At 47.8% G+C, this 13,702-nt stretch overlaps 1 protein-coding gene across 1 annotated transcript; it reads left to right on the forward strand.

Moving 5' to 3' along the window:
• Positions 1 to 3,302: 3,302 nt before the first annotated feature.
• On the forward strand, positions 3,303 to 6,100 carry LOC117842093 (pre-rRNA-processing protein ESF2). The gene is made up of 7 exons (XM_034722444.2): positions 3,303 to 3,813; positions 4,415 to 4,466; positions 4,680 to 4,747; positions 4,917 to 5,006; positions 5,118 to 5,248; positions 5,620 to 5,754; positions 5,838 to 6,100. The coding sequence occupies exons 1-7, from the start codon at positions 3,540 to 3,542 to the stop codon at positions 5,856 to 5,858; spliced, it is 771 nt and encodes a 256-aa protein (XP_034578335.1). The 5' UTR covers positions 3,303 to 3,539; the 3' UTR covers positions 5,859 to 6,100.
• The last annotated feature ends 7,602 nt before the right edge of the window (positions 6,101 to 13,702 follow it).

Below are 13,702 nucleotides of genomic sequence, written 5' to 3' on the forward strand. Positions count from 1 at the left end.
GGGTTGGCAGCGGCCATGCGCCCTTTCGCGACCTTGTCTCGCCGGACGGTGCTCTGGACGACGCTCATCAGCGGCTGCGTCTTCGCCGCGTACGCCCGCCGCGCCATCAGCAGCACCCCCAGCTACATCCAGGTTCGTCCGTCGTCAATTCCACGAATCGTCTCTCTTACTTTTGCGAGAACAAATCCGTGCATCATGTTTTGTTGGACGATAAACTGAGCAATTTAATGACGCACACGATCCTGGATGCACGTGCACTTCCAGGTGCCGACCGCGCCGGCGCTGGCCGCCGCGCTCCCGCGCTGGTTGCTGTGGAGCAGCGCGGTGCAGGTGGCCGCGGCGGCGCTGGCACTGGCGCTGGCGCCGCCGCTCGGGAGCTGGGGGGAAGCGCGGCGGGCGGTCTCCGTCCTCGCGGTCCTGGCGGGCTTCGCCTCGCACCTGGTGATCTTCGCCCTCCTCCTCATCCACATCAACTACGTGCTGGACACCTGGAGCTGCTACGACATGATCAGGAGAGCTAGCTCCGTGGCCTGGCAGCTCGCTGGCCTCGTCCTGCAGCTGATCGCTCTCGCCTTGCTCTGGTAATCTGATCGGTTGTTGCTCAACGTGCGTGAGCTTAATGAGTCTGTGGTGGTCGATATCATCAGTTGCTCGATCTGGGAGCTCAGTCTTTCTGAAATTAGCGCGTGCCGGCATGCACTTCAGTAATCGATGAACTAGCAGCATGCTGATGATGAGTACGATGTCGCAGTGGTGCGAGTGTTGTGCTGTTATGCATCTGCAGCTGATCGTGTACTGGTAATGATTCACCTGCTGTTACATTAGTGCTTTTATCGAGTAGTAAATCAGAAGAATGCATTGTTGATTATTGTTGGGATTAAGCTGGGCGTCCAACCTGAGCAACAGTTGACAGACATGTCGACGTGTTTTCGATGATCAGTTCTTGCTTGCACCCGGATCGAACCTAGTGCCCGTCCGAGAGTAATAATCGAACTGAATTTAACATGCTTGGAGTATGCATCTAATCTGATCGCTCAGACGTCAGGGTGCTGTATCGACGAAACAGCAGGAATCTAGCAGGCGCGCCACATCGTTCTCGACTGATCAGTCCGGCCGTGGTGGGCACCAAAAGCTCTTGCTTGCCGGGGGTAACTAGCGATGCCGTTGGGGAACAGTTCCCATGGGTTACCCATACCTATGCCCGCTAATCACCCATCCCCAAATCAAAAGGGTAATGTCCAACGGGTGTGGATAACCCAACGGGGAACCTCGCCAACGATGCAACGACATCGTTGCTGCGGCCGGGGAGGTTGCTGTCGCTAGGCTTCGAGAGCGGCAGCGGCTCATCACTGCGCGCGAAGAAGCAGCCGTCATGCTCTGCCAAAGCTTCGACGAGGACGCAACGAACCGCACTTGCTTAAGCCCAAGCTGCCATTAACATTGCTGCGTGTTCCTTGCCGTCATGGACGCCGGCGACGGCGAGTGATGCCAACGAGCATGCAGGCCTCAGGAGCGCGCGGTCGCAGGTTGCGAAGACCCTGAACCGCCCGCTGGAGCGCCTGGCGCCGTCCGCCGTCGTTGTTGCGGCTGCTGTAGGGGAAGGTGCGCGAGGACGAGCATGAGGAGCGGTCAAGGATGACGTTCGACTGCTCGAGGTGCCGAGCAGGCGAGCACCGGGCTGGGGAAGGACGGCATGCTGGTCATCGAGGGCGAGACGCGGGAGGACGTGAGAAGGTGGACGACGGCGAGCGGAGGTTGGTCAGCACTCAGCAGGTGCCATGCTAGCCTGCTGCTCGCGGACGAGGCGCGCGGCGAGAGGAAGACGAGGCGCGCAGCGAGAGGAGTATTGATGAAGAATGGGTAACGGGTTAAACGGGCAATTTCCCTCAATTACCCTACCCATATCCGCAAACAAATTGGTAATCCATACCCTCCCCAAACAATGTGGGAACGTTAGGGGTAACTCACTGACCCAAACAGGTTACATGAAATGGACGTGCAACGGCCGAAAGGAACTTAGAGTTGCAATGTATGGTGAGGACACTGCTGCAAATGACGATAGCAATGCGGTGGGTGAGTGTTGCTAGAAATGCATCATGCACTGATGCATATTACGTACTAGACTAAAGTATGCTCTGTCCTGATCATCACCAACTATCCAGTTTCGTACTTGCATCCTAAGGAAACGTTTGCAGTCCCCTATTGTAATCGTCCTGGATGCCTTTTTTCTTTTAAACAAAGGCAAATCACCGAGCATTTGATTTCCTATTGGCTATTTGTCCCTGTAGGCTCAGCCAGCCAAGACACACCTTACAGCGGGGGCTCCTATATAGCAAACGGAAGCCAGATAAGCAATATAATCTGCCTTTAAAGCCTAATAACGTTGTGCGGAAGCCCAAAACATACATGCATATAGCGCATTAGGCCTAAAATTAGTTGTTTAAATTCAACATTTTCAGAATATAGATCCAACATTTCCTAAAAACTACAGGATCAACATTTACAGAGGGTGGATTCAACATTTTTTAGAAACTCGCATCAACATTTTGAAAAATACTAACTTCAACATTTGGTACGAGCTATCTCAACATTTTGAGAGAATTATTTCAACATCTCCTAGAACCTAGCTCAACATTTTGAAGATAGATAGGAGTTGAAACTTCCAGCCCACCAAAGCCCATCTTAACCTTATCTTCTTCTTCCTCACCTTCTTCCCCAACCCTCCCATTTTATAATGGTCCACTGAAAAAATATTGGATAAAAAATGTTATCCAATATTTTTCAAAAAAGTTGGACCAACAATTTTTTCAAAAATTTGAACATTTCTTTGAAAAAAAGTTGAACCAAAGTTTATTCGGAAAAGCTGAGCCAACATTTCTTTAGAAAAAGTTAAATCCAACATTTTTTGAAAAAAATTGCATCAACATTTTTCCAAGAAAAGTTGATCCAATATTTTTAATTGTTTCAACATTTTTTTAAAAAATTCCTGTTTTTTTTCGCCGTCGGTCGCGCCTCCTTCCCCGGCTCCGACGACCGGCGAGCCTGTGCGTGGGTCGAGGCGGCGCGGGCGGCGGGCCGCGACGCCAACAGAGGCGGCTGCGGCGGCCACGTCGGCGGTGGGTGGCTGCGGTGCTGACCGCGGTGGCAGCACGGGCCCGCGCGGGGGCGGCGGCACAGGCAGGAGGTTTAATACATCTAACGGACCTCATTCCCTTGCTCGAATCTTAAATACCTACGAAGATGGATAGGATTTCCGCAGTGGCAGGCCTATCTCCATCCATCATCCGACGCCTCCTATGCTGCAGCCCACACGGCCCAACAAGTTGTTTCCGTCGTTCTCCTCTGGCTACCGAACCCTCCCGAAAGCCGAAACCCACCCATCGCCGCCATTCCACGCCCACGCCCACGCCGCCGTTCCCACCGCGCACCTCTGCCACCCGCCGTCCAGGTCGCATCGCCCCCGCACTTAGGGCGGCCGCCGCCACAGGCGCACCCACAGGCCTTCTCTACCCTGTCGGTTGCCGCCTGAGCCAGTTACCATGGCGGGTCCCACGGAGAGGGACCAGTTCACGGATGAGGAGGAAGATGACTTCCTGGATGAGGAGCTGGACGAGCAAGGCCTTGGAAGCGAAGACGAGGAAGGAGTAGTAGGAGTAGGGGGTAAGAGGAAGCTGCTGGGGAAGAGCCTGGGCGGGTTCGGCAAGCGCGGGGTGTGCTACCTCAGCCGCGTCCCGCCGCACATGAACCCGTCGCACATCCGCCAGATGCTCTCCAAGTACGGCGAGGTGCTCAGGATTTACCTCGTGCCCGAAGGTAATCAATCCGCGGAATCGACGCTCGCGTGTGGGATTGCTGCTAATTTTGGTGGGATAGCTGCAGAGCGCAGTGCCAATTTCAGGAGCTTAATGTGCCCAGTAGATAAAAAATGCTGTTCATAGTCAGTATGCTTCCATTGACTGATCCAGTTAGTAGATATACTCACACTATGCATGTCTTTTTTTTTTGAGTTCACTGTGGCAAGTCGTGTCTGCTTGACTGAAGGATGCTCATTGTGCTAAGCTTTGCTTCTGCTGCTTGCATTTGTGAAAATATAGTTCTCGAGAGCGAGAAGGTCAATTGCAGTATCTCCTTGTGTGATGTTAGTCAGTCATAAGTGAGGTGCATGCTGCCACAACAATACTCTGCTATTACTTGGTGACCCTGATTTATTTTTTCTTTCTGTCATGTGTTAGAATCTGAGTGTTGCTATTGAAGAAAGAAAAAACACTACTGCTCTTTTGCTATTTATGTAACATATTATATTAGTTTTTCAATATTGGAGAGTTATGAACTGAAAAACCACCATGTTAGTTTTACAATTTTTGTTGATTAACACATTCTCTTATATACTAATAATGTCATGTTCATCCCTCAGGTCAAGGTCATCGCAAGCATGCTATTGTTAAAGCAAAGGCTTACTCCGAAGGGTATGTTTGGGGGATAAATAAAGGAGAGCTGCACTGCTTTGGAGAGCTTTGCGGTTCTCATCTGAAATGTCACTCTAGAAGTCAAAACATATGCATATTCATATCAGCACCAGCTTTATTACATTTGTGGACAGTTTTACTGAAGCCTGCAAGCATTTTCTATTGCTCTGTTCATTATTTGTATGTACTCATTCTGCTACCAAAATCTTTTAGGTGGATTGAATTTGCAAAGAAAAGTGTTGCCAAGAGAGTGGCTAATCTGCTTAACGGTGAACAAATAGGTGTGTTCTCATTTCCATTTTATTCTTCTGTGCTATTATCAGATGTTAGATGTCCATGCAGAACCATGGGAAATTATTTATCCTCTTAATCCCTTAGCTTCGTGGCTCCTCATTTTATTTTTGTTCACCATTCTGGACAATAATCTTTTCTAATGTTGTACTTTATTAGGTGGGAAGAAGAGGTCTTCATTTTATTATGACATTTGGAACATTAAGTATCTCAGGAAGTTCAAATGGGATGATCTGGTTGGTGAAACGGGTATGTGAAAAGTGCAAACTACAAAACTTATATAAACTTATGCTGAAGTGCTTAATAATTTCAAAAAAAAAAATCTAGTCTAGGTTGTCTAATCCTTTGAATATAATGCAGCTGAGAAAACTCACATCAGAGAGCAGAAATTAACCTTGGAGATAGCAGCAGCAAAGAAACAACGTGATCACTACCTGTCCAATGTTCAAAAGTCTCATGCATTGAAACATATTCAAGAGCGCAGGAAAAAGGTTCGTCACTCGGCATGCTTATAGTATATTAAAAATTTCTTGTGTTGCTGTTTATCTGTTGGCACTAATTATTCATGGTGGTCCTTGCTCCATACTCCCATTGGAGGATTTTTCTCATTGATTCTGTATTATTTAATCAACAAAGGAACAATCGCCAATGGTACCTAAAAGATTTGATCTCATTGTTGTATGGATTGTGGTCGAATTGATGGGGATTCTTTTCCTGTTTTATGCTGTTTATGGCTGAGTTTACTTAATGAAGTCTTAAAAACCTGTGATCAAATCGCCTTCCCCAAGCTAGAGAATGTAATTGCCAATGACAAACTCCTGTGACTCGCCCTCATGTCTTATAAACTTGATATCCTCAACAGAAGCAGAAGACAGAAGGAGCAGAACCCAGTAATGTCCTTGAAACAAGAACCGCTCGTCCAATTCCTCAGAAGAAACCAGTTGGGGAGACAGACGCCAAAACTAAATCGAAGCTTTCAAAAGACATTTTAGCCGGAGTAAGTTGCAGCCCTCATGGAAATTCACCTCGAAATTTCTTGTCTTCACCAGTGTTCTGACACACCTCATGGTATTATTGCAGGTATTTGGTGGCTCATCATGAGTTCATGACTGCTTTCTATCTCTCGGCGTGGGTTGGTGCATGCCGAACTGAATGGAGCAGCGCAAGTGCATCATAGAGTTTCATCATAATCTACTTCCAATTTTTGTAGCAAGTCGTGTTATTTTTTGTAAGTAGAGGAACTTCCTGGAACCTCTTGTACTGCTAATATGCCCTGGAAGGTTTTCTGGGACCTAGCAATGAATGAGAAGGATTGCTGATTGCCAGCGCTGTTTGGCCGGAAATCTCAGTTGTCAAACCGAAACTCGTGCTCTCTTTAGTTGGAACAACATATATCATGATTGTCGCCATTGGTATTTTCTCTGTATCTGGCCCTGTGCTTCAGCTATGAGCTATGTTAGTTGTGAGCTGGCTGGGTGGAATGGAAAACAGAGAGGTGATGGATCATTGGTTGACCATCAGGGATTCTAGCCGAGTTCGAGTTCTGTGTTGGAAAAGGAGTTTGCGTGAAGATGTTTTTCTCGTTTTTGACAGCTATAATTTGCTACGATCATACTACAGATCAGGTAAACATCACCATGGTCCATGGCTATAACTTCTCTCTCTCCACAAAGTCGTTCATGATCTTGTTTTTCTCAACGATAACTTGTGTTTTTTTTTTCAAAACAAAGTCGTACATGATCGATAGTTTTCAAACATATTAAGATGCACACATTAAGAACTAAGATATGCTTGCGAGGCGAGGCTCAGAATTGAAGCAAACTACTGAATTTTTTTTTGAGAATACGCAGGAGAACTACGTATCTTTGTATTAAGAAAAGGTAGAAAGTTAAGTTACAACACGGGCCAACTGGATGCACGCACACGGGTTATTTCATTTAACAATTATACAAAGGGATGAACAACCAAACGACAAACAGCGAATTCAGAGAAGGGATGCTATTGTCCCGGCACTCCTACTGACGCCGGCCAACCTAGGGACAGGTGCTTAGCACCCGCGCTGCACCATAGGTGAGCTTGTTCAGAGATTTCGCGAACCAACCGTCCATGCTGTTTTGCCGGCGATCTGTTGAAGACCCTATCGTTACGTTCCTTCCAATTTTTTCAGGAGATTAGCATAAACGCAGAGTCCAATCCTCTCTTGTTCAGGGTATTCAGACCGCTCCGTTTGTGCAGCCACCAGTCGATGAGACAGACTTCCTGCGTTGGGGCATGATTCTGAATGTTTAGAAATGAGCTGATCTCCTCCCAGACCTGCAGAGTATAGGAACATCTGGCGAAGATGTGATCAGCTGTTTCCCGTTCTTGCTCACACAATGCGCAAGATGTTGATCTTGTAGGCCGTGACGATGCCTCCTGTCAGCTGTCCACAACCGATCCTTTACCGCGTACCACATGAAGAACTTGATTTTCAGAGGTGCCCATGCTCTCCAAATGGTCTTGGCTGTAGCAAATTTCGTTGCTCCTTGGAAAAATGCCCCATAGGCTGATCTCGCGGAGTAGATTCCAGAGAGGTTCCATCTCCACGATACAATGTCCTCAACCCCTGTCGTTAACTGGATTCCGTCCACCGCATGCCACAGCTCAACGTACTGTGATATTGCGGACACTGTAGCCCGTCCGACAATATCTCTAATCCATTGTTTATGGCGAAGAGCTTCAGCCACTGTTCTTTTCTTCCTGATCTTTGGCCTGATCAGCTTACAGAGTTCTGGCGCAATAATGCAAGGAGAGGATTCCCCAAACCATCTGTCTGTCCAAAATAGTGCCAAATTCCCATCCCCCAACTGAACATCGATGGATGCGTGAAACATCTGTTGAAGGACTGTATCCTGTCCAAAGTCCAGTTGCATATGCTTCCAAGGTCTGTTGGAGTCAGTCCTTTGCAGCCACAACCTTCTCAGTCTTAGTGCAAAGGAAGCAATACGAAGGTCAGGAATTCCAAGGCCCCCAAATTCAGTTGGTCTACATGCTGTGGTCCAAAAGCTACTAGGCACTGTCCACCCTGAGCCTGCTCCTTTCCTGCCCAAAGGAAGCCCCTTCGTCGTTTATCTATTTCCTTGAACACCCAATCAGGAATCTTCAATGAAATCAGAGTGTGGGTGCAGAGACCACTTTGACTGTGGTTAGTCTACCAGCTTTATTCATCAAGGGTGCTTTCCAAGTTGGGATGCTAGCAGATACTTTGTCCATCAGGAGTTGGAGATGAGATTTGTTCAGACGGCCAACTGTTAAAGGCAGGCCCAAATAGTGGATTGGAAATTCAGCTACTCGAGCTGGCAGAATGTGCCTGACTCGGTGGATCTGCTCTTCAGAACATGCTATTGGAGCAATCAAGCTTTTCTGCAGGTTTGTGTGCAGCCCAGAGGCATTCCCAAAGAACTGCAAGATCTCTCTGACTGTTATCATGTCCTGCACTTGTGGAGCTGCAAACAGCATGACATCATCTGCGTAAATTGAGCACTGGTGATGGATGACTGGGTCAGCAGGCGCAGTTAGCACTCCCTCCTGAACTGCTTTCCTGAGTAAGCGATGCAAGACTTCCATGAGCAGTATGAAAAGCATCAAGGACAGAGGATCGCCTTGCCTTAAACCCCTCGCGTTGTGAATCAGTCGTCCAGGGGTTCCATTCAGCAACACTCTTGTGGAAGCCGTGGAGACCAAGGCTGCAATCCAGTCACGCCATTTGCTTCCAAATCCCATTGCTTGAAGCACGTGAAGCAAGAAAGGCCAGCACACAGTATCGAAGGCCTTTGATACATCAAGCTTGAGCAGGAGTGAAGCTTTCTTCTTGCGGTGCAGAGTTTTTGCAGCTTGCTCCACAAACTTGAAGTTGTCGTCGATAGAGCGTGTCTTGATGAAGGCGCTTTGATTGACATCGATCAGAAGGTCGAGCTGAGGTGCCAGACGATTGGCAAGGAGCTTTGCAACTAGCTTTGCGAAGCTGCGAATAAGACTGATCGGCCTGTAGTCGCTTGGCTTCGTAGCTTCCGGCCCTTTGGGCAGAAGCGTGATGAGAGCTCCATTGAGGCGGTGCAGCTGTTCACAACTACCTCTGTACAAGGCATTGAAAGCTGCCAGGATGTCTGTTTTGATCACCGGCCATGCTGACTTGTAGAACTCGGCGATGAAACCGTCTGGCCCCGGTGATTTCTCACCCGGTAGTGTCTTGATTGTGTTCCAAATTTCATCTTCCGAGAAAGGCGCCTCCAACTGCTCAAGGTTTGTCTGCTGGATGCCCAATGCTGTGAGATCAGTTGCATCCGTCCGATGTACGGCCGTGCCCATAATGCCTTTGAAGTGGTTGTAGAGCACATCTTCCTTCTCCTCTTGTGTAAATGCCACGCCGCCCTCATGTTCCAACTTTGTTATGAACTTCTTCTTCGTACGGTGGCTAGATTGAATGTGAAACAACCTAGTGTTGGCGTCGCCGTCTCTCAAGTAGATCATTCGCGAGCGCAGCCGTGCCATCGTACGCTCCAGGAGGACGCCCATAACTTTGCACTTTAAGTCTCGTCTTACAAGGATTTCGTCTTGCAGGAGCTGTCGTTGCTCTTGAGCTCTGTCAAGCCACAAAATTATGGTCTTGGCGACAAGTAGTCGTGTCTTGATCTGCCCGACGTTGCGCTGACTCCAGCTCTGGAGCTCTTTAGCTGTGTTCTTTAGTTTTACATGGAGTCGGGTGGATGGATCAGTAACCGTTGGCGGGCACGTCCATCCCTTGGTGACCGCGTAGATGTAACCGGGGAGTTTCAGCCACCATGCCTCAAAATGGAAACGGCGCTTGACATGTAGCGCTGCGTTAGTAGCTAAGTGCAAAGGGCAGTGATCGGAGATGCCTGACGAGAGTGCCTGTAAGAAGCAGTATGGGAACCTCGCCTCCCAGTCGACGGTAACTAGAATGCTGTCTAGTTTTTCCATTGTTGGCGTCGCTCTTTCATTGCTCCATGTGTAGCGTCGCCCATGGAGATACACGTCTTTCAGGTGCAGCTCGTCGACGAATCTTCTGAATCTCCCCATGTTGCAGCGATTGATGTTAGTGTTGTTCTTGTCTACGGCGTCGAGGATGAGGTTGAAGTCCCCGGCGATCATCCAAGAGGGCATGACGCATGCCTGTACCGAGCAAAGCTCATCGAGGAAGTCGATCTTGTCGGCGTCAGGCTGCGGACCGTAAACGACCGTTAGACACCAAGGCTCAACGGCGATGCCCATTGCAACGGTGACCGTGACAGAGTACTGTCCAACGTGCCGTGGCGAGCAAACTACGTCAGGGCTTCTGCAAGCTATGAGGATCCCTCCGCTAGCACCTGTGGATGGCAAGTAGGCGAAGCTCGAGAACATGTTCCCGAGCATTTCACTGACAAGGAACGGCGAAATTACATGCAGCTTGGTCTCTTGGACACAAACAATGGACGCGCTCGCTAAATGCTACTGCTAAATGTTGGCACCCACGTCGACAAATCCATCTCACAGGGGTAGTACATGGTTCTGTACCTGATCCGAGGATCTGAGGTGCACCTCACGATGTCCTTGGACTGCAGATCCAGCCACAAGAAGTAACAGTCATGCATCCTGACGAGCACGATGCCGCTCCTCTCGGCGAACCAGTCAAGTTCAACTTGCTCCGTCGGCCACGCCTCCTGCAGCCGAGTCCCCCCGCCCACACTGCTCAGGAACCGCGAGATAGCCTCGTACTCGATCACCAGCTGTGGCTGCTGATCCCACGCCCACCTCGTCGCGTGCTTCGACTGCGCCCAAGCTGATATCTTCTCCATGTCCCCCGCCAGCACGGCCGGCCTCCCGCCGGCGGCCATCGTCGCCAAGAGATGCTTCACCCGCCACCCGCCGTTGTACGGGTAGCTCTCTGGGAGCTCCGTCACGGTCAGCCGTGGCGCCACCGCCGCCCTGACGCGGAGCTTGAGGACGTAGCCCGCGGTGTCCGTCAGGCACAGCCAGTGCACGGCGCTGCCGACGACATAATTCCTGCTGCCTTTTAGTGCCTGAGAGGCATGCCCATCTATTTGAGGGGTCTGGATCTGGAAGCAAGGGCCCCACGTGCCCAGCTCCGACGAGAAGGTTTGGACCTGCAGGTAGCAGCGGCGGTTTCGTTCGAACACCAGGCTCGCCTTGACCACTTGGAAAGGCCGGCCAACGGCGCCGCCACCCTCGCCGTCGCCGACAAGCAGAACGTGGTAGCCACTGAACTCGGGCCGGGAGGGACGGTCTGGCTGCGGCTGGTGGCCAGGTTGCACACGCGTAGCTCATCATGAGGCTTGTGGACGAGGACGAGGCCATCGCGCGCCGACATGGATCTCTGCAGCGTCAGGGGCTCGCCGTCCGGGCTAGGAGGGAAGCTCTCGTCGGTGGGAAGCAATCCGGCGGTGGCGCCCACCAGGTATAGGCGCTCGTCCCAGTCCACCTCGCTCTTGACCGCGTAGCTCGAGTCCCCGATCAGGTGGCCGAGAAGGAGAGAGGGGACGAAGCGCTCGGCGTGCCGGAGGCGGAGGCGGAAGGCCGGGTCTGCCGGTGGAAACGTGTTTATATTGAACTTGTATATCCGAGCTAATTGACTGAAATTTTGCTTTTAGTTGCTGAAGTAACTTTATTTTTCATTACAATATTGTTCTCTAGTTTCAAGATCATAGAATGCAGTATCTACAAGAAATTGTTGCAGTATTTGATGCCTGAATTGTGTGATCGTTATAGTGATCCCGAATTGTGGGATCGTTGAAAGGAATTTTTTTGTCTTACAAAAAGTCTACGTTTAATTTCGCGACCACACTTTGCTTTATTGGTTCCGTGCATTTCTGGTTTGACTCTTGGAATGAATTCTTATAGCGTACGTAATTTTGAACCAGATGACACAATTTATGTACCCTATAAGAAGGCTAGGGATGTTTGCCCCCTTTTTTTTTAAAAAAAAAGTGTTAGTGTTATCTTTGGAGATCTGGTAGTTTGAATTGTTTGTGAGATGAGTTCGAATCTTGAGAATTGAAGCCTAGAAAATTAATTTTGGAGTGTAGAGGGAAGCATTCTAGAAATAGTGATCTAGAGTGATCTGGACAGTACTTGGATTTAATACTAGCAGTCAATTTAGGATATTTTGATGCTGTTGTTGATATTATCTCATATTAGGATATTTAGAGGTTTCAATATTCCAAGAAGTTGTGGTTAGTGACGAGAGGATGTAGCTGTCTAGTACTTAGCACGATCAATGACTTGGAGAGCTGTTTTAGGTCTGCTACTTTTGTCGGCCTGTACAGTTCTTGGATACCATGGAGCAAAGGGTAATGGAAGAGCAAAATTTGTTACTGATGTTCTTGACAAAGCCAACAAGACCTACAAACCTACTTTGGAGTTTGCTATTCTTGCTGCAAAGTTTTTTACTTCCTTTGTGAAAAGGTGATGCTAAACCTAGTGTTCTAAATTTTCTCTAACTTTGCTTAACACCACAGCTGTACCCTATAAGTTTCCTCTAACTCTGCTTTGAATATTGCAACTCGAACTGATGGTGTATTGGTGTTAGTACACAAAAGGCCAATGGAAGTCATACTATCATAGACTACAAGTTTTGGTTTAGATGCAAGTGAAACTGGTTCTACTTTGGCTATGGAGCAAACACCGAGAACAGTCATAGTTACTGGAGGCGCACGGTGGAAACGTGTTTATGAAATATTGAACTTGTATATATGAGCTAATTGCCTAGAATTTTGCTTTTAGTCGCTGAAGTAACTTTACTTTTCATCACAATATTGTTCTCTAGTTTCAAGATCATAGAATGCAGTATCTACAAGAAATTGCTGCAGTACTTGATGTCTGAATTGTGTGATCGTTGGAGTGATCCTGAATTGTGGGATCGTTGAAAGGAATTTTTTTGTCTTACAAAAAGTCTACGTTTAATTTCTTGACCACACTTTGCTTTATTAGTTCCGTGCATTTCTGGTTTGACTCTTGGAATGAATTCTTATAGCGTGCGTAATTTTGAACTAGATGGCACAATTTATGTACCCTATAAGAAGGCTGGGGATGTTTGCCCCCTTTTTTTTTTAAAAAAAAGTGTTAGTGTTATCTTTGGAGATCTGGTAGGTTGAATTGTTTGTGAGATGAGTTCGAATCTTGAGAATTGAAGCCCAGAAAATTAATTTTGGAGTGTGGAGGGGAGCATTCTAGAAAGAGTGATCTAGGGTGATCTGGACAGTACTTGGATTTAATACTAGCAGTCAATTTAGGATATTTCGATGCTGTTGTTGATATTATCTCATATTAGGATATTTAGAGGTTTCAATATTCCAAGCAGTTGTGGTTAGTGATGAGAGGATGTAGCTGTCTAGTACTTAGCACGATCAATTTCGTGACCACACTTTGCTTTATTGGTTTCGTGCATTTCTGGTTTGACTCTTGGAATGAATTCTTATAGCGTGCGTAATTTTGAACCAGATTGCACAATTTATGTACCCTGTAAGAAGGTTGGGGATGTTTGCCCCCTTTTTTTTAAAAAAAAAAGTGTTAGTGTTATTTTTGGAGATCTGGTAGGTTGAATTGTTTGTGAGATGAGTTTGAATCTTGAGAATTGAAGCCCATAAAATTAATTTTGGAGTGTAGAGGGGAGCATTCTAGAAAGAGTGATCTAGAGTGATCTGGACAGTACTTGGATTTAATACTAGCAATCAATTTAGGATATTTTGATGCTGTTGTTGATATTATCTCATATTAGGATATTTAGAGGTTTCAATATTCCAAGCAGTTGTGGTTAGTGATGAGAGGATGTAGCTGTCTAGTACTTAGCAGGATCAATGACTTGGAGAGCTGTTTTAGGTCTGCTACTTTTGTCGGCCTGTACAGTTCTTGGATACCATGGAGCAAAGGGTAATGAAATAGCAAAATTT

This window comes from Setaria viridis, chromosome 2, assembly GCF_005286985.2.
Source record: "Setaria viridis chromosome 2, Setaria_viridis_v4.0, whole genome shotgun sequence".
Taxonomy (NCBI): Eukaryota; Viridiplantae; Streptophyta; class Magnoliopsida; order Poales; family Poaceae; genus Setaria; species Setaria viridis.

Excerpts from the sequence above, each read along its gene's own strand:
- LOC117842093 (XM_034722444.2), top strand. The coding sequence starts at position 3,540 with ATGGCGGGTCCCACGGAGAGGGACCAGTTCACGGATGAGGAGGAAGAT. Across the intron at positions 3,814-4,414 it reads GATTTACCTCGTGCCCGAAG|GTCAAGGTCATCGCAAGCAT; the intron begins GTAATCAATCCG and ends TTCATCCCTCAG. Across the intron at positions 4,748-4,916 it reads GCTTAACGGTGAACAAATAG|GTGGGAAGAAGAGGTCTTCA; the intron begins GTGTGTTCTCAT and ends GTACTTTATTAG.